Source organism: Bolinopsis microptera, chromosome 12 (genome assembly GCF_026151205.1).
Source record: "Bolinopsis microptera isolate Bmic1 chromosome 12, MBARI_Bmic_1.0, whole genome shotgun sequence".
NCBI lineage: Eukaryota > Metazoa > Ctenophora > Tentaculata > Lobata > Bolinopsidae > Bolinopsis > Bolinopsis microptera.
Window position 1 is genome coordinate 1165714 of NC_087083.1, and position 20130 is coordinate 1185843.

At 37.1% G+C, this 20130-nt stretch overlaps 5 protein-coding genes across 7 annotated transcripts in view; 3 read left to right on the forward strand and 2 right to left on the reverse strand.

The window, feature by feature from the left end:
- Positions 1–20130, reverse strand: part of LOC134824009 (stress-induced-phosphoprotein 1-like) — a 114463-nt gene that overhangs the window by 30331 nt on the left and 64002 nt on the right. The window lies entirely within an intron of this gene.
- LOC134823810 (caspase-3-like) lies at positions 172–10019 on the forward strand. Of its 2 annotated transcripts, XM_063835386.1 has the most exons (12): positions 172–333; positions 485–645; positions 967–1088; positions 1328–1403; positions 2317–2426; positions 2906–3020; positions 3707–3818; positions 6085–6198; positions 6468–6585; positions 7933–8064; positions 8277–8384; positions 8915–10019. In XM_063835386.1, exons 1-11 carry the CDS (start codon positions 175–177, stop codon positions 8375–8377), a joined length of 1320 nt encoding a protein of 439 aa, XP_063691456.1. In that variant the 5' UTR covers positions 172–174; the 3' UTR covers positions 8378–8384; positions 8915–10019. The 2 variants fall into 2 exon arrangements, with proteins under 2 accessions (XP_063691456.1, XP_063691455.1); XM_063835385.1 differs by lacking the exons at positions 7933–8064; positions 8277–8384.
- On the reverse strand, positions 10073–13228 carry LOC134824485 (uncharacterized). The gene is made up of 5 exons (XM_063836391.1): positions 13184–13228; positions 12942–12979; positions 12458–12599; positions 12164–12270; positions 10073–10555 (listed from the first exon to the last, which is right to left on the reverse strand). The coding sequence occupies exons 1-5, from the start codon at positions 13226–13228 to the stop codon at positions 10471–10473; spliced, it is 417 nt and encodes a 138-aa protein (XP_063692461.1). The 3' UTR covers positions 10073–10470.
- On the forward strand, positions 14933–17323 carry LOC134824007 (hydroxyproline dehydrogenase-like). The gene is made up of 2 exons (XM_063835636.1): positions 14933–15213; positions 15403–17323. Exons 1-2 carry the CDS (start codon positions 14935–14937, stop codon positions 16774–16776), a joined length of 1653 nt encoding a protein of 550 aa, XP_063691706.1. The 5' UTR covers positions 14933–14934; the 3' UTR covers positions 16777–17323.
- Positions 18726–19658, forward strand: LOC134824486 (uncharacterized). The gene has a single exon (XM_063836392.1). The coding sequence runs from the start codon at positions 18726–18728 to the stop codon at positions 19656–19658; it is 933 nt and encodes a 310-aa protein (XP_063692462.1).

The following is a 20130-nucleotide window of genomic DNA, read 5'->3' on the forward strand; positions in this document are numbered from 1 at the left end:
AGGGCTCTCCTCAAAAACTTTCTCCCCTCGTCAAGAGTAACAAGTTAAAAATGGACAGATGTCTCACGAAATCAAAAAATACTAAATAAGGTGATTATAAATGCCTGTATATTTTAGATCAAAATACTAAAACTGCGACTGACCATTTGTAACCTTTGTATCTCTAGAGAAATCATGGCCTCTGCTGCTGTTGATGAATTGGCTATTAACATCGATAGTTTGGACTTGGAGGACAAATTGAAGTGGCTCAAAGAGATTCTGGAAAATGGTCGAGAGAGATTTGGACAACTGGATGGAATTGACAATCTTGCTAATTTTATTGATAAACTTTCAGTAAGTATTTATTATCTATAGAACAATATATGAACAACATTGATTTTCTGAGAAAAGTATTGCAATTACTACACTGCATTTTTATTTTGAGGGTAATTTATTTTTCAATATAATCCACTCTAGAACAATCACCCAAGAAACACTCTCACAGGAAGAAAAAATAATATCTGGCTTCAACAAGAAAAACTTGGACAAGTTGAAGGAACAATCAGAGATCGTAGAAGAGCTACACAGGATACTACCCACTAAAGGATGGGATAACTTCAAGAAGGCTCGCGACATTCTGTACGAGATATATCCACAGTTCAAGGAGTAAGTTTTTGAAGTTCTGAGTTTGGGAATCGGATCAAAAAAGTAGTGCCATACGCCAGTGCATCGGAAGCTTTGAAGGATTGTATCAAGTGTTCAATTGCAAGGCTTTTAAAACTTCTGCTACCCCTGGCCTGAGGGTGATTTTAATGTAACTGTTGCTGTTAAACTTTAGTAATGTACCTTGTTATATTCTTATTTCGAGATGGGTTTATCATATCTATTACCATAACAGAATGTTACCTTAGCATAGCATTTCATCACATTATAACATTAAAAATGAACATTACAGTGAGGGTATAACATTAACAATGAACATTACAGTGAGGGTATATGGGATGAAAACAAAGTGGACGATCTACCAGTGCTCTCGATAAAGTACAGTTCAGTCATCGAGGAAACACAGGCAGTTGAACACGACGGAGCTGCCGCCACTACTGCTGATGGTATGTTGATTTTCGTGGGGAGGCTGGTTGGTGAGATGGAATGTGGAATGTTAAGATAGGATGTGATGGTGTTTTATTATCCAACCTGAGTTGTTGTGATTGGGCTTTATCGTACTAGGGCATTGCATTTTTAAGCTCCGAACTTTGGTTTCGTGCAGATTTTCGAGCAGTTTTTCTATCGACTAATCCATTTGTTAATCAATTAATTAGTTAATTATCTAATTACATAACGACCCCAGATGAGGCTGACGTTGACGGTATGTTCTCCAGCACTTCTCGTGTCCCTGCACAATCCAAATCAGCACCAATTCAAAGGTAAATTGTCCATACTGTAATGTTAACCCATTAATTGTGCTCAATTAATATACAGGGGGGGGGGGGGGGGGGTGGGGGCCCAAAGTCAGTACCCATACGTTGGGTCTTATACCACCGCCGTGTTTTATATTTGAGTGTTGTTGCTTTGCAGATGGCATACTGTACCTACTTGTTCAAGGATTCCGTAACCAACATTTTAAAATTTGATTTTTGGAGGCCACACCCGATCAACATTGAATTGCTTATACTGGTGTTTGTGAAAATGTTAGAGACTCCATTGTAACATATTGCAATAGGTCATTTAATCCGGAATATAATCTGAAAAGATGGTGCGAAACGGATTTAAAATAAAGTTATCAAGCAATTTATTTATCTCGTTAGCAAAATTGATTGGGTACTCAATGATTGCCCAATTACGACACCGTAATTGGACTCTCTGCGCGATTCCTGTAATGCGGATCTAGCATCAACCCAATCACCTGATCACACGTAATGAACAAACTCGTTCGGTCATCTGAGAAGCTAGAACTCTCATTTTTTCAGGACAAACGTAATTCAAATGGCCAAACACCATTCAATAAAATGTGGCTTGATCCGACTATCCAAACTATCTAATAAATGCGAAAATGAACACGAATATTTTTCGATTTGACAAATTCCTCGAACCAGTGGTGATAGTAAGTCATACCAGAAAGAATTATTTCAATTGGGCACTCAGTGATTGAGCTATTAAGGCCAACTTATGGGTAATGACTTTTGCCCCCCCCCCCCTGCATCTAGTAATTGACTGATTAGATATATAAATAATCAAGCATACTCAATTCATTGAATAACCAATTTATCAACTAACTGACTAGCTGATTTTAATACTCAATAATCAGCTAATTAATTAACTAATTAACTAACCCCACAGGTCTGATTTCTCAGCGCTACCATCCTACAGTATGACTAACAGAAGACACAAAGGAATTTGTCTGATAATTAATAACGAGGTCTATGATAAAGCCAGAGCATATCATAAAGGTACAAGAAATATGCTAAATTATAAATATGCTAATTAATGTTACATAACCTAACTAATCTCATAAAGGTACCATATGTACCAGATATTACACAATCTAAATAAACATATGTATATTGGGTCGAATACATTGATGGCGACTTGTGTCACTCTCATCGACCTTTTTCTATTCTGATGAAATTTGGGTTACGGAAAGCTGAAATTCGAATGTCCTACCGGTAGGACATTTTCAAAATTTTCACTCCGTCAACGTTTTTCACCGGATATACATATTATATAATCGATCACGGATCATGATAAAATTTTCTCGAATTTCTCACACGATGACTGCTGATGGTTTGATCGTTTTTATCAGAATTTCACGATATTTGACATTACCCACTCTCGCAATCTAGCTATAACTTACGTTTTATTTACGTTTTATTTACGTTTTATTTACGTTTTATTTACGTTTTATTTACGTATTACAACCACAACTCAGATTTCAAAGACAGACGAGGTTCCAGTAAAGATGCTGATTCTGTCAAGGAACTGTTTGGTAAGCTCGGCTTTTACGTGGAGTCCCAGAAAAATCTCACAAAGGCTAAGATGGACAAGTAAGTGAATACCTATTAAACATTAACCTTATCAGTATATTTTTTATTGTGAATAAAAAATAAGACAAAAAACAAACAAAGCAACCTTATCATACTATTTGTTGTTTTGCTTTTGTATTTTAAGTTGCAATTTGGGTTTTTAGAGATCTAAAACGGTGATTGTTCGTAGCAGATTCTTTAATTATTTACGATTTTATGAAACTTTAGTTCTGCTATTTTCATATTTAAGCTTCTTTATTGACCCTTGCTTTGTTATATCACGCTAAGTTAGTTAGCATTGCACTGTTAGTTGCATTGTTAGTTGCATTGTTAGTTAGCATTGACTTGTTAGTTAGTTGAATTGTTGAAGCTTTTAGTTAGTTACATTGTAATGTTAGTTAGCATTACATTGTAATGTGCAGTTTAGTGCGTATTCTGATAGCCCCTACTCAACAAGATATTTAGCAAGCTTGCGATCAGTATTGTTTATTTCTAGATAATGAATCAATCATGCTAAGCGTCCTACTCAAATGTTGGTTTTCTAGTCCATGTTTATTCTATTAAAAGTACCACTTATTTCGATACCCAGTTGAATTCCCCCTTGTCGTGTTTCTCACGTGACGTCACACTTAATCTCACGTGACGTCACAAACTCCCTCACGTGACGTCACAAACTCCCTCACTCCCTGACACACAAACCTCCGCAGGCTGATCGACATGATGGTGAATTTCCAAGGACTCAACACTTACAGTTGTTTTGTAGCAGTGTTTCTGTCTCATGGGGAGAATGAGTGTTTGAACTGTGTAGATGGTCAGGATGTAAGTACTAGACATAAATATACATATTATGTTATAATATGTTATAATATGTTATAAAGTTATAATATGTCATTATGACATATTATAAATATACATATTATATCATAATATGTTGTAATATGTATATCTATATTTTTTTGACCAAAACCCATAATCATGGGTAGAGTGTACCGCTGCCAGTGTCTCTCTTTTCCAAACAAAAGGAAATGATATTAATTTGAGGAACAGTCCGCTAATGCAAATTGATACCGAGAATGAAATCGGTCGCTCGCTTTTTCAAATCAATAAGCTTTATTACAATTCGTAAGCCGTGATCGAATGGAAAAAGCGAGCGACCGATTTCATTCTCGGTATCAATTTGCATTTATAGCGGACTGTTCCTCAAATTAATATCATTTCCTTTTGTTTGGAAAAGAGAGACACTGGCAGCGGTACACTCTACCCATGATTATGGGTTTTGGTCAAATATCATCTCTTTTTGATTATAATGTCAGGATAATTTACACAGCTAGCCGAAACTTCATTAACAAGGAGGTAATTTCGACGATTTCGAAATTCTGCCTTTGAAAACGTTTCCTTGTGTTTAGTTAGGTATTTCTGTCGATAACCGACTGAATATGGCACTTTTTACTCATTCAAGTTGCCATTAAATTCATATATCATGCCATTTAAATATCGTGGAAAGCAGAATATATTCGAAATCACGAATGAGCAAATTTCTCACCTTTCGCACGTGCAAACTTTGAGCGGACGTCGCGTGCGCATACAATATTGAATCACGGTACATTTTTGCATAGTGGTATTTAATATATAGTTTGATAAGCATGCAAAGTTTCAGAAGATTTCAAAAAGAACTTGGATCACAACGGGACTCCAAAGTTGATAAAAATCGTGAAAATCAAAATTTTTAGCGATTTTAGCTATTTTAAATGAATTTGGGCGTGTCCCCACGTGTGCAACTTTTCGATTTTTAACTTTAAAACTAGCCTATAACACAATTTACACCTTTAAGAAGCAAAATTGAGCTCCACAACCCAAGGGATGGCCCAACACCAGAGAATACTAATTCACAACTTTTGTGTTTTTATAAAATTATTCTTCAAAAAAGCACTAACTTCAATAGCAAATATCTTTATGAAGGAGCAAGGTAGGAAACTATTCCGGTAGATTTTCGGAATGCTTGAACAATTATCTAAGATGAAAATGTCCTCAGATTTTGAATAAAATTACTCCTTAATAGTGTAAAATCGATTTAAAAAGTTGTTACTTTGTCAAAAGTCAAGTTTTAAAAACACTTAACTTGATGACGTCATCAAGTGATGATGATGACGTTAAATTATTTTTCAATACAATGTAAACTAAAGCTTAAACAATTATCTTTAAAACCTGTGGTTCGAGATGACTGTATCGTTTATACTTTTGAATCTACGGACACTTAAATGTAGGCTACAATTGACTGCAAAAAGCGTCTATATATATATATAGTATATATATATCTTCACGACAATCTGTTGTAAAACAGGGGTTCCAGAAAACCCACTTCCCGATACTCCTGAAACATGACATTTTTTTTACAGTCGATTTGGACAAGGTCTAGACGCCCTGCAAAGTTTCAGATCTCTAACTCAATTTTAACATGGTTTTTAAGGCACCTGAATATGGCGATTTTGGGTTTTTTACCTAATTTCGTATAACATGCTGGCGCGTATTTTGCGCAAATTTCTTAAAAACCTCCATATAACTATTTCTTATTCCTGTCATCTTCAACATTGAATTAGAATGTTTTGAACTTAAATGTACCTGCTGAACTACTTTCGATGAGTCTTAATGCCTGGAAAACAATAAAGGGGATATAATCGTATAGGGGGTAAATAGTGTTGTGAATATAAGGGCGACGGTAATGCTTGCCAGCATTGTGATTTTAGATATAAATCATTCTATGAGAAGTAGTGACCGATTAAATTCTTTAATTTATGTCACGTGTCAAAACACTGACAATGTCATTATCATATTTGTGGTGATATAATTTCAAAGAAACACTGAATTATCAAACGCTTGTTAATGTTTTCTGTAAAGTTTAGTGTGTATTTATTAGTATCACAGTTAGGCTTCATTTGCGTCCCAGATGTATTAACCTCATATCATAGATTATCGTCAAGATGCTAATTACTATGATATGAGATTATAATTATTGAGAAAATGTATACAACTAAATTTACTACGAGATTTCGTAATATATTTCTGATCCGTTGTATGCTCATTGCAGAAAAAGATAGATGATATCATAAACGCGTTCAAAGGAGACAACTGCCCAGCATTAAATGGCATACCAAAATGGTTTATTATACAAGCCTGTCGTGGTAAAGATTTCAACTATGAGGTATGTTAGGAATTTGACTCGTTCTAAATGAGGAATTATTTATTATTTCTTGGTTGTTTTTTTTCGTATTTGAAACGATATTCTCAGTATAAGTAAGAATATTTAAATAATTCAATTCACACATCACTGTAAACATAAGACAGTCAAACCTTACATCGATACCTGAGGAATCCATAACGAAAACCAACTCGTAACTACAAGTTATAAACAGAATTAAAATGTCATGACTTATAAATAAAGCCTAGTCTTGTGACTTATAAACTCCTCAGGTGTCAATACAACACGATGCCCCCGGTGATGAAGGACACGACGTAGAGCGACAATCAGACAAACCAATCAGCATCCCGGCCTGCGCTGACTTTTACATTTCATACGCAACCGCCCCAGGTATACATTCCACACATTTCATACTGTGATATTCTTATCAGCTCAGCATTCGTTGTACTGTACTTCACACATGATATTCTGTTCCGTGTGTGATGTTTTGAGTTTTCGATCAGCATTCTTTGCATTCCATCGAATCATGAAGATGGTCTGCTTGTTTTGATTTATTCTCCTGCCAATGAACGTGTGCACTAGCAAATTCGATTTAAGAGGGATACCTTTAAAATGGGATATAACTTAAAGAGTCTACTTTTAGAAAGTGCTGGAATGCGCGTTGCCAAAATTGTGAAGTATAGTGCGCATAATAAGACATTAGCGCGCACAAACACGCGCGCTATTTCGTTATAGACCACCGGACTCGTGTTTTGATTACTCGCTGGAAGTTCGTTAAAATGTTGATGATCTCATGAAGGCAGCCATCTATAAGCTTACACAAGGGTGCAAAACAGTCATGACATCATTCATCATTAGACGCCATCGAGTACATGTAATTACATCAGCTTGCTAGCTGTAGTGATCACCATTAAGATTAACGACTAACCACCATCAAGCCCTGAGGTGGCCTCGTGCTCAACTGATTCAGTAAATGTTCAATGGTTTGTCAGGCATGATCCACCAGATAATCAATGTCAAGACAGTAGGGTTAGTGGTCAGTTATCTGACAAATGATTAGAAAAAAGAAGGCGGTGACGTCGTAATAAACGGAGCTGATAACTCAAAGATAACAAGGGTTAACTACCCGTCATCTTGATGTTTGGGAAATTAGTTATTTGATATTGAATTATTGAAGACACCTTATAAGTAGCAGAATAGAATTACATGTTGTCTCGAGAAAAAAACATGAAGTGAAACAAGTTTAGTGAAAATGGAGATTCATACCATGCTATTATTCATAATTGTGGCAGAAAACACGGTGAAAACTCGGTTTCTGTACTGTGACCGGCTACAATAAACATAACACTGATTCGTTGATTTTACTCTGTCGATGATACAGAAACCGAAATTGCCACACTCTTTTCTCATATTGTACCGCCATTTAAAATACTCATTTCACTTCTTCATCTTTTTAAACTATGTTTGTCGTATAATCATAAACAAGTTAATCCTGTTTTCATGAATGCGCGGCTTTGGCGGCCAGTTATTGACTTATACATTAAATTGAATTTTAAATAGAAATGTGAATATATTAAAATTTAAAACTTTCAAAACGGAGGCTTATAAATATTATCATATTATGATTGTAAAATAAAGGAAAAAATTTTAAATTTGTTTCACTAAATTTTGTTTCACTAAACATTCACTGAATCACGTGACTTCACACGCGTTACTTCACACATACACTCCTTCCAGGGTACTTCAGTTATCGTAACACTCGCACGGGTAGCTGGTTTATTCAGTGTCTCGTGGAAGTACTTGCCAAGTACAACTGGTGTGAGGATGTTAACACTATGATGACGAGAGTTAATAGAAAAGTCGCTCTAGGTGCTATTTTTACTACTTTTCTTGCCATTCATCTTTCCGAAAATGTGATGAAAATGTTTACTAAAAAATTCTGGAGATTATGCAGTTCTCTGCTTTCAATTCAACATTTGTAAAGAAACAAATCGAACATGAATTGGTTGATTAATGAAACAAACAATCAATTAAAAGTAAGTAACTAATTAAAAGTAATTAAGTCGCTAAACCGGTTTTAGGGTTTCACCACAAAATAGAGGGGGAGTATGTGCGGCAAATGCCGTACCACGTCAACATGTTAACAGGGTCCCTGTTCCTCCATCCCACGTACACAGCATAGCCGCCAAGTGAGTTCATATCACGTGTGTGTGTCACGTATGATGTCATGTGTGATGTCGTGTGCGCATGTGGTTCGTGTGTGATTATCGGGATGATTCCCCCAGCTAATTTTTCATGTTTATGATTTCGCGCCGATACTTGTGATTAACGGTTTTTGATTCACGGAAAAGCACAATCGTCTCTAGAGTTGCTTTTTAAAAAGCCAGATTTTGTCTTTCTCAAATGCTGAGCTGCTTTGTTAAATCATTACAAAAGCAAATCAAAATGCTAGCCTCAATGATATAATCCGATTGTATTGAAGAATGATTGGGGAAAACTCACTGCATAACACTATTGAACTCTAGTGCAGGTTCGGTGCGGTTCTAAGCTCAGTTCGGGGTGGTTACAGGTTCCACCTGTTTAATGATTATATCCGGGCAACCAAACCTATCTTAGAACCGAACCAAACCGAACATTCTAGAGTTCAGCAGAGTTACCTTTATAATTAATTAACCTAACAGATTAATTAATTAATTAACCTAACTGACTCCTTCCGTAGGTTACTATTCATTCCGTAACATCAACGAGGGCTCCTGGTTTATCAACGACCTCTGTAAAGTGCTGAAGATGTACGCACAGAAAGAGGACGTGAACACCATGATGACGCGCGTCAACAGGAACGTGGCGCTGGGACGGGTTGTGGGCTCCGAGTATGGGCACCGTCGTCAGATGCCGTGCCATGTGAACATGTTAACCAGTGCGCTGTACCTGTGCGGGGTTCGGCAGTCTCAGATCTAGAGATCAGTTTCACGTGATGGCATTGGATTGTCACGTGACATCATTGGATTGTCACGTGACGTCATTAGAATGTGACGTCATGTAAGGACTCATTACCGTGAGTTTGAGGTTGAAACTCTGTGATAGAAAAGATCAATTGGTATCAGTTTGGCATGTTTGCATGGAACTTAAATAATATTGGCGATGCGAACTCTTTTGGATAACTTATATACATTTTTAATGGACTTCCTCTGAGACAATAATTCTTGGTGCAATCAAGATAAAATCATATTACATTTTTACCTCTTCAACATGTTTCTTAATATAATAAGGTTAGGATACTAGATTACACTAGTTATCTACGGATTTCTTGCTTTATTTCATTGTGCACTTGTGCATGTGGTTTTTAAATGATGATTGTTTACATTAATAATGAAATGTTCGAGAAAAACAGTTGTTTAAGTTTGTGTTAGTTGTAATATTTTTAGTTTTATTTGATAACGAATCTGTTTGACCAGTGGCTATCAATTCCGTATAATTTAGACTTTTATAGTGCTTTTGCAATTCATCCGCTAGTTAAAGCAGTAATACATCGGCACGTTTGATAAATACAGTTAAACTGAATATGTGAGCGTAAGGATATTTAAATCCTTAGCATGATAGTGCCAATATATTTGTATTGGCACTGATTTGTTAAAATAAGAGAAATGGTAGTACTTTGATAATATGCGATATAAGCTGGAGAAAGACGTAAACTTTTCATCGGCACAATTTTATTAATATAAGCGGAATGGTCTTACATAGATAATGGGTTATCGAATTTATTAAAATGTTGTGTTATTGACAACCGTTTCATTAATTGAACTAATGTAAAGTTTATCTCATAATTAATTGTTTCCTTAACTGTGGTGTTTTCGATTGAAAAATAATAAAAGGTTTTCAAATGGTGAAATTTCTAGAATAAATTCTAAATCATCATCAGAAAATTACGTCTAAATTATAAACCAATAATTTAGATATTGGACGATGATGGCATTGTGTACCCTGTCAAAAGATTGTAATTATGATAATTATATGATTCGGAAGTCGGCCGGCGGCATTCATTATCTCACGGTTAGTGAATTCTAATTACAATATACTCAATTATATAATATAATAAAAGTAAGTTGCACTTGAACATACTTCAAATACCTGTATATAAAACCTTTCTTTTACAAATCTGTCCATCATTGAAGATTATTCAGATTTTTCAAAGATAATTCTTGAATTGATCAACTTGTTAATCACTTGATAGATTGGAAAATTAAATAATCAATTAATTAAATCTGAGAGAAGTTATCAAGACTTCCTCCTCGTTTTAACGTTGATACAGTCCACTATAAGCCATCCTACTCCAACCACTATTATCACACACCCCATCCATCTGAAAATATCTTCACTGTGACGTTTATATAATTAACATTTTTTACAAATCGTTGACATAAACAATAAAAGACCTCAAGATAATAAGTTAAATCTTAGTCCGGTACCATACATAACAAGATAACAGTCAGATACCACTATATAACAGATGCTTCTATTATATATAATATATATAATATATATATTATATAGCAGTCACACCAGCTCATGTCAGGTGTCATCCTGCCTCCTGGTTATAGATGAAATGAAATGAAATGAGGTATTTATATCCCGCTCATATGATTAACCAACAACACAAGGAAGGTGGTTAACCATGTCAGAGCGGCTGATTGTGAGTGATGTGAGCAAAAGTGTAAAAGTGAACTAAAGTATAACTCAGCATAAGGCAAAGACAAAATTAAAACATCTTTTATTGTAAACCACACTAAACTAAATAGAAGCAGAAACCATACAGTACATGTAGGTATAATAAAGGTAAGTACAGTGACATAATCAATCAAGAAAGAATCAGATCCAAGTAAGTAAGGGATCAAGGCATAAAATGGAGTGCGGTAAAAAATAAAAGCCAATGTGTCTTGCAAAGTGAAGACAAAGGAAAGAAAAACATCAGAACTGATTATATAAATGATTCTTTAACATTCGCTTGAAACAGTTGGTATCAGTAATACATCTCAACATCAGGGGAAGAGAGTTCCATGCAATCGGTGCATGGCTTGAGAAACGTCTGTCATCAACTTTGGACCTTTTATTCTTTGGTACCTTGAGCATGAGATGGTCATCAGGTCTCTTCGACCTGGTCATGGTCATGGTGTTTGAGAGTTCTTTATCCACTACATCCACATCCAGTAGTGCTTTGAGGTAATCAGGTGCAGTACCGTGAACTGATTTTTGGGTTAAAAGACAAACTTTAAAGAAGATTCGTTGGTCTATAGGGAGTATGTGGGCCTTCTTATAGAAGGGAACCAAGTCCGTGGTCCTCTCTTCTATGTTATAGATGAAACGAACTGCCCCATTAAGGGTTGATCTAAGTTTGTTCAATCTGGTCTTGGGTAGATTCATGTAAAGAGAATTACAGTAGTCTAATTTAGATATGACCAGTTGTTTCACCAGCATCAATTTAATGCCTTCATCCAGGTAACGACCAATGGTTCTTAGATTCATCATTGTCCAGCTGCATTTCCTTTTGACATTATTGATCTGTCTTTCCATATTTAGAGTTTCATCAAATTTGACACCCAGACTCTTCCAGCTGTCTCCTTTACACTCCGTAGGCAGAATTTCAGTGCTTCCAAATTGCAGTCTGACACAGAGTTCACACTTTTTTAGAACATGGCTCTTTCCTAACACCAGTAGTTCTGTCTTTGTTTCGTTCAGTTTCATGTAGTTGTTCACCATCCATGCTTTTATCTCTGCAAGACATTTGTTTGTTCTGTCTTGGACATCAATAAACTGTACCACACGGTTTGGTTTAAATGAGATGTACAGTTGAGAATCATCTGCATAGAGCTGTATAAAAACTATACTTCGTAAGCTGCAAGATTAAATCATTCTAATATGTAAATATGAAGTGACTGATATCATTGGCCCCCCCCCCCTGATATCTACTAACCTCGATATCGGGGACTGGTGAGAAACAGCTATAGCCCACGTAGCTACACCTATCATTATCAGAACAAGACCAACAAACATTGCCATCCTGTCACGGTAATATTGCTTCTGAAATAGTGAGGGAGCTAGTGTTACGTGCACATTAATGAAGATTTTGATTGAGAATTTTAAGTCCCATGAAACTAACTGTGACAGAGAAGGTTGGTCAATTAAGGTAGAATATGACGTCACGTGAGGGGAAGTAATTAGTATGACGTCACGTGAGGGGAGCATAAGGTCACGTGACACAACTTACCGCATAATCAACTCTAGTCTGATGTACAGGAGTGGGGAGAGGGGGACGGGCAGTGTTCTTCATGGCAAGGGCGGGGTGCTGTTCTGCTGCTATCTCCCAGGCGGGGCGGTGTTGCCGTCTCACTTCATCATCCTCCTCGTCTCTGGGGAGGGGGAAATTTTGGTCACACAACACGGAACAAAGAAGGCTGTTTGTGAGATATTTGAGCTGCTCGGTTAGTTTCAGTAAACAAGACGGGATATATTTGTGAGATATTTTAGCTACTATGTTACTTTAGATGTGCAGGTATGTTAATCTTGCACGTGCCAATTATATCTGCATACCGGGATCAGTGATAAATATGGCGCCGCAGTTAGATCTGAAGAATTTAGTTTAGTATTTCTTTCATTTTTAATTGTGGCATACTTCTAGTAATTTATTTAATTATACAATGCCTATAATTAAAAATGGCATTGGTATGTTTGGCCTATCACCGCCATCCCACCTGGTACTGGTAGCGACAGTGGCTTTGTTATGACGGAGCTACGGATACCACTGGTGATTGTGCGAAAAATACCACAACATTTATTACGTAACATGTGAAGTGTGAACGACCCCTTCAAGATGTATTCCGGGTAAAATAGAGAAATTCTCCCAAATAATAGGAGGGTTCTTAATCTAAAGCAGCGCAAAGAAGACGCTTGCAACAAGTCACGCGGGGTGTCCAACCCCAAAAACCGATTTTACCTCAAATTCCCATTTTGGGGTTGGGTTTTTTGGGGTTTTTTCCATCGTTTTTGTAATTTTTCATCCGATTATTTCAAAACCCAAAAATGCATAAAACAAATGAAACATATTATTATAATTGATAATGGGGATGATGGAGGGTAACATATAATGTATAACTTGGTCTCAAATGAATGTAGGTGTAAATAATATCAATCCTAACATTTTTTCTAATAATAGGGTTTTTAAATGCGCCTGAGGTCAAAACAGCGAAACATTCAGTCTCAACCATGCCTTTAAAAAAAAGTTTAAAGTTTATGGCAGCCTAGACACCCCCAAGTTTTTTTCCCTTTATAGAGCTGCACGCCACATATGTCCAGGTTCATTACCCCCCTAGTTACTTTTAAGATTATTCCTTTTACTGCTGAATAAACTGATTATCAGGACAGATCGAATTACTATAACGATAAAATAAAATAAAAGTTAAATATTACATACTATATTTTCATACTTGATTAGTTTAAATTACGCCCAGCTCCGTCGACACGGTTACAGAAAAACTTGATAAACCGGTTTTGATAGATGAGAATTTGAACCCTTGCCAAATTGTAGGGTATCAACAAATTGTAGGGTATCAACAAATTGTAGGGTATCAACAAAGGGGTTGTTGCAATCGGCTGGACCCCAAAATGAAGATTGTTCTTTTAACCTACTTAACTAGTTAACTTAACTATAAGATAATTATATTAGCCCTAAGGTGTCGTATCTTTTAGTCTTTATAAATGTACTAGAATAGTACAAGTGCTTCCTTGTCTAAATCAGCTTCCTTAGCGAAATAAACTGGTTTTTCCGGATCTTAAACGGGTTAGCAAAGCTTTGGAATATAATAACCATATATCACGTTTTAGTGATAGTAGCGTTAATGTTATGTGTTTTACTGTTACATTCGACTTCGTTCGTGTTGTTAATTATTGTTAAGTATCATAAAATATTTTTTTAATGAGACGTATTTGTACGTTTAATCCTATGATTTATAAACCATAGGATAAACTTACCAATTTCTATAATAGTCATGAAATGCCCTACTAAAATTTGGTCAAACTTAGAAGACTTATAATAAAATGATAAATTCATTCAAATCAAGTGATGCAATTGGCAGAGCACAATACACAGGTAACAAAAATGGTCCATTACTACCGATATTATTTTCAATCTCAAAACTATGTTCATTTATGTCCCAAAACAAATATCAAGTGCTGCCCGGAATGTTCAAGCTATGTAGGTGTAATACTAAGAAGAATGTGAACAGTCAGTTATATGATTCACAAGATATAATGAAATTTGAACGGGATGCACTACTACAATTGGACAAATGAACATATGTAATATGGTTAATTAAGTCCTGCAGTTATCGTTTGGTCCTGATCAGAATTCTGTTTGTTGGTCACAAATCATATTCTGAGATGATTTGAGCTTGATACCGTAATTGCATTTGGAGATTGCTATTGCCATGCTTGTTGTTTTTGCAAGAAGCATGGTTTTCTCCTCGATATAGCCTCTTTTTTTTGTGAATTGCCATCTTTTAGTTTATCTTATTCTTGCCTCCCTCATTATACGCTAGGTGACGTTTCAAAACTTTCACATTGCAGAAAAAATGAAAGGAGATCTCAGATGATATTCTTAGAATATCGTCATACTCTTCAGTCTTCACAAAAACTACACCCGATATCCTTGATCATCAATTAACCATAAAACCTATCAACCAGATCAAAATGACGATACTATCCCATATGCAGATATGGAGGAAAACACGTGTTATAACACGTGGTAACACGTGGGTGGTAACCACATCACGGCTGCTATGCGGGGTAGCCAGCGGTCCCGCTAAAGATAGCCAAGTCCGCAGCCATGGAGATAACCACACCAGTAATAAATGCTGCAGTAAGAAAGAAGCGACACTGAACTTCCATGATACTAAAGAGACCTACATGTCTAAGTCTAGCTTTGAGCTGGTCCGATCTCTTTTTATTCTCAAGAGCTGCACTTATCAGGTTAGAAAAAAGATGTCATCTGGTATGGTTGCTTTGCAAAGTTATTATAGTAATGGTAGAATTGGTAGTGTTATAGAAAACTTATAATTGCATTGTATCTTTTAAGGATAGCGTTACTGGTAGTGTCAGTGTCGCTAATACTATAATATTAAATCGTCAGACATTTTTCTGCAAAGTTATTCTTGGCAGGTTTTCGTAAACAACGCAGAAAAAATGATGAGAATATCCAGAATCCTACTTGGAAAGAGCCTCTTCGCCTACCTGATGAAGAAATCATTCTACGGCCAGTTTGCTGGGGGAGAAAACATATCGGAACTAAAACCCTGCGTAGAAAACTTAGCCCAACACGGAGTTCACTCCATGCTGAACTTCTCTGTTGAATCTGATCTAGACACAGCTGTCGGGGAGAGCCAATGTGAGGAGAGTCTGAAAACTATCCTCAGTATTCTAGATTCTTCCAAAGAGGTTTGTCAGGGTAGACCGTTCTCCTCGTTTAAGATAACCGGTTTGACCACCCCTCAGTTTTTATACGAGTTTACTAAGCTACTGGAAGGGGTACAGAGGGTTTTTCTAGAATGTTCTGTGGTGGAGAGGGATATTGGAGGGTTTGTGGACAGTTTATCAAGTGAGGTGGTGAGGGGTAATGAGACTCTGTTTGTTAACAGAGTTATCACGAGAGAGGGGTTTGTAAAGATAGCAGGATCACCCGAGTTGTTTGATTCTGTTGATACCGGTTACACTGGCAAACTTGATTTCTATCAGTTTAGAGAAATCCTCTTGTCAAACCCAGAGATAATATCACAAATTGAGGGAATCCCTGAGTTAACAGCTGAACTTGCTAAAGGAGGTACCCGACTTAAAGACCGTCTAACCCAAATAATTAATAAAACTAAATCAATAGACGCACGTGTAATGATAGACGCGGAACAGACCTACATGCAGCCAGCTATTGACTACTTCACAGTGGAACTGATGAGAGAACACAACCACGGAGTAGCTTACATCTACAATACTTACCAGTGCTATTTGAAGAGAACACCCAATACTCTGACACTGGACGCTAGAGACGCGCTATCACGCGGGTATACCTTGGGAGTGAAACTGGTGAGAGGGGCGTACATGGTGGAGGAGGCTGCACGTGCTGCGCGGCTCGGGTACGAGAACCCGATACAAAACAGCAAGGAGGAAACAGACCAAACCTACCACAACATGATGGACGTACTGTTGGAGCTAGTGTCACGTGATCATTGTTACATGCTAGCAGGGAGCCACAATGAGGTAACAGTAAAGTACCTGATGTCACAGTTACAGCACCACAACCTGCACCCTGACGCGCGGGAGAGAGTGGTGTTCGGACAGTTGTACGGTCTGTGTGATCCGACTACATTCCAGTTGTCCAGTAGCGGGTACACTGTGTTTAAAGCTATTGCGTGGGGGCCAGTGGAGGAGGTGTTACCGTTTTTAGCGAGGCGAGCGCAGGAGAATACGGGGGTGCTGGGGAGTAGTACAAGGGAGCTGGATCTGTTGAAGATGGAGATATGGAGGAGGGTTGTTAAGGGGTGAAGTGACGTCATAAACTGTCATGTGACGTCATGAAGTCTTGCGTGACGTCATTATTAACTCACACAATCGCTCACACTGTATTAGTTGGGGCATATAACCATGAATAACATACGGCATGCTATTTTAATGGTTTCCCGAAGCAGACTGGTCAATATACAAGCAGTGCCAAGCACTTTAACGGGCTGAATACTTCGCAACAAGGAGTCAAGCATCTGTTGACAAAGTTTTTTTACAGTTAAATAAAAGTTCGAGATTATGACACTAATGAGTAATGGGCTTCTTATGAAAGCATGCAAAGCTACACGTGACGTCACACCCTCCCTCACGTGACGTCACACACTTACCTCCAAGCCTGCACAGTGACTGGCAGGAACTGATGAGGAACTGCTATCTTGTGTTTCGTTAGTTGAGAGCACTGTTCCCTAGCTTTATCTCTCTGCTCCTGCACTTTCAACCACCTCTTAACTTCAATATGCTGAGGGAAACCAATCAGTACACACGATACTGGTCACGTGATTTGGACGGTTAAACGGAGGAGCAAGTGGACAAGAGATTAGAGAAGACGGGCCGGAAAGCGAATCAATTTAGAATTTTCTTAAAATCACTCATCTAGTGATTTTTAACTAATTTATAATGTATCATGGTTTTAAAGAGGGATAACATCACGAATAAAGGATCTTAAGAACTTTATCAGCTTATCTTACCTAAAAACAATTTTCTTAAACATTTTTTTAAAATAATGATCTTACCTTGGCAGTATCCCCCGCCTCTAAATCACACGATGAGAATTCAGACTCACTCCTCTCATCAGAGAACTGCTGGTACTCACCAGGGCGGATAGTGTTCCCTGTGGGGTAATCTGGAACATTCTTAGGAAGGTCTACCACGTTGGGGTAGAGAGGCTTGTAATCCGTTTTATTTTCCTGGATATTTTATGGTGCATTGATGTTGAATTAGACCAGGTAAATCATCTTTTTGGTTATAAAATATATTTTATTCTGGGCTTGTTTGGAGTTAAACTTGCTTTTTAGTTCCACTGTATATTTTATTGGTCACTATTAACAAAGAAAACTGTTTGCCTGCGTTCATTAGAACATCCACTGATCAACTATTAATTAAACAATAATTAATTAAACAATAATTAATTAAACAATAATTAATTAAACAATAATTAATTAAACAATAATTAATTAAACAATAATTAATTAAACAATAATTAATTAAACAATAATTAATTAAACAATAATTAATTAAACAATAATTAATTAAACAATAATTAATTAAACAATAATTGATTAAACAATAATTAATTAAACATCTCATATTTACTGACGATTGTCGATGTCAAAAAAAGTATTTTTTAAACGCACAAACAAAAGTTCTAACTCCACACAAGAAATGAGCAGACTAAAAAATCATTGCCAGTTAAAAGACCCAACAAAGAAAAAAAAAACCAACAAATATAGTGACTCACCATCATGAATATGTGACACACCGAACCAAAAGAAGCTGTATATAACCTGAATGTTACATTACATTCACACTACAATAACTAGTGCAGTGTTACTGCTGCGTTTATAATTACACTGGTTACACTATGCCTTGCTTAGCTCTCACAAGCAGTTCCCAATGTTGGAGACAGTACAATTAAATGATTTATGAAATAATTATAAAAATAAAATTATATTCACAGGGAATTACCTTTTAGGTAAGCTCATTGTCACCCAACTTCTAGTTACCTATAACATGTATTTGAAGGTTGTAGACTTCGTAATATCGAATAATGTTATCTGTCCGTGATCCTGTTCCTTATAGTATTCAACATCCTACTGGAACTTCTAGCTGTACTGTGCAGTCAAGTTGGGTATGAGCCAAGCTTCAGTGATAGTAAGACCTCAAAGAAAGCATTTGCTGATGACCTAACCCTGTTGTCGAAGAGCGAGAAGGAGATGAAGAAGATGTTGAAGGTAGTAGAAGAGTTCCTGGACAGGTCGAAGAAAATGAAGGCTAAACCATCGAAGTGCCTGTCTATGTCTATGAAGTGTACTGGAGGAAAGTACAATACCTATGATGCAGAGTTTGTACTAAGCGAACAACAGGTGCCGTCCATTATCCAAGCACCAATGAAGTTCCTAGGAATGTACATGTATGTAGATCTTGAGGTGAAGGAAATTCGGTCCATGATTAAGAAGAAGTTAGAGGACCTTTTGGAAACTACGTCTAATGATGAAATCACCGGTCCAATGAAGGCGTGGGTGTATAACCACCTCATCATTAGTAAGATGTCATGGGGGTTTACTGTTTATAACCTACCCATCACATGTGTGAGAGAGCTTGAGGCACTGTGTAACAGATACCTTAAGAAGTGGCTAGGGATTGCGCATCCTTGTACCACCACCGTCCTCTACAGGAGTAGAGACCAGAAAGGATTGCAGCTGAAAAACATCTGCACTGAGTACAAAGTCATCCAACTTATTAAGGGACACCAACTTTGTAACTCTAGTGACCCCTACATCAAAAAAGTGTACTCTAACCATAAGGCTATTGCAGACACACAGAAGATGTGGTCTTATCCCAAAGAGCTGAAAGACCGTCAGCGCCAACTTTACTTCCAAGAGTTAGTTGGAAAACCTGCAGTTGGTACAACTGGCCTCGGTTATGGGACAAGATATGAGGACACATCAGAGAGGAAACTGCTAACCAACATGGTGAGGACCTTTGATGAAGAGACACTTATTTGTTCACTTTTTGACAAAAAGCGGCAAAACCTCTTTCTCACATGGGAAAATACAATGACATTCGACACCACGTGGAATAACCTGATCTATCAACTTAGTCCGGAACTGTTAAAGTTTCATGTCAATGCTATCGCCTATCCATGACACTGCGTCAACACCTAGCAACCTAAAGCTTTGGAATAAAGCCGTTTCAGGAAACTGTAAACTCTGCAGCAAACAAGGGACACTTAATCATATCCTCACGTTCTGCAAGGTTGCACTAAGACAGGGACGTTTCAACTGGCGCCATGATCAGGTCCTACGTGAAATCATGAAGACTGTTTCATCACAGATTGACGAGTTTAATTCCGACATCGCCAAGGAATCGAAGAGGGCACCGTCGGTCTTTCACAAGGCAGGCAATAAGCGCGAGAAGGTTACCTTAGCTGACCCAACTCATCATAAGACCCAAAGATATTTCTTTTCAGATGCCAACGACTGGAAGATAATATTTGATGAGGATGAGAGACAGAGGAACTTCCCGCAGCACATTGCAGCTACACCACTAAGACCTGATGTAGTGATCTATTCAGATAAAGCAAAGAAGGTTTATCTAATGGAGCTGACTTGTGGAAAT

Coding starts and splice junctions, on each gene's coding strand:
- LOC134823810 (XM_063835385.1), top strand. CDS start 175: ATGGCCTCTGCTGCTGTTGATGAATTGGCTATTAACATCGATAGTTTG. Junction 1,089..1,327: donor TGCCGCCACTACTGCTGATG/GTATGTTGATTT, acceptor TAACGACCCCAG/ATGAGGCTGACGTTGACGGT. Junction 2,427..2,905: donor AGCCAGAGCATATCATAAAG/GTACAAGAAATA, acceptor ACCACAACTCAG/ATTTCAAAGACAGACGAGGT.
- LOC134824485 (XM_063836391.1), bottom strand. CDS start 13,228: ATGGAAAAAACCCCAAAAAACCCAACCCCAAAATGGGAATTTGAG. Junction 12,600..12,941: donor ACTGTCGCTACCAGTACCAG/GTGGGATGGCGG, acceptor CCCCCTCCCCAG/AGACGAGGAGGATGATGAAG. Junction 12,271..12,457: donor AGACTAGAGTTGATTATGCG/GTAAGTTGTGTC, acceptor TCACTATTTCAG/AAGCAATATTACCGTGACAG.
- LOC134824007 (XM_063835636.1), top strand. CDS start 14,935: ATGACGATACTATCCCATATGCAGATATGGAGGAAAACACGTGTTATA. Junction 15,214..15,402: donor TCAAGAGCTGCACTTATCAG/GTTAGAAAAAAG, acceptor TATTCTTGGCAG/GTTTTCGTAAACAACGCAGA.
- LOC134824486 (XM_063836392.1), top strand. CDS start 18,726: ATGAAGAAGATGTTGAAGGTAGTAGAAGAGTTCCTGGACAGGTCGAAG.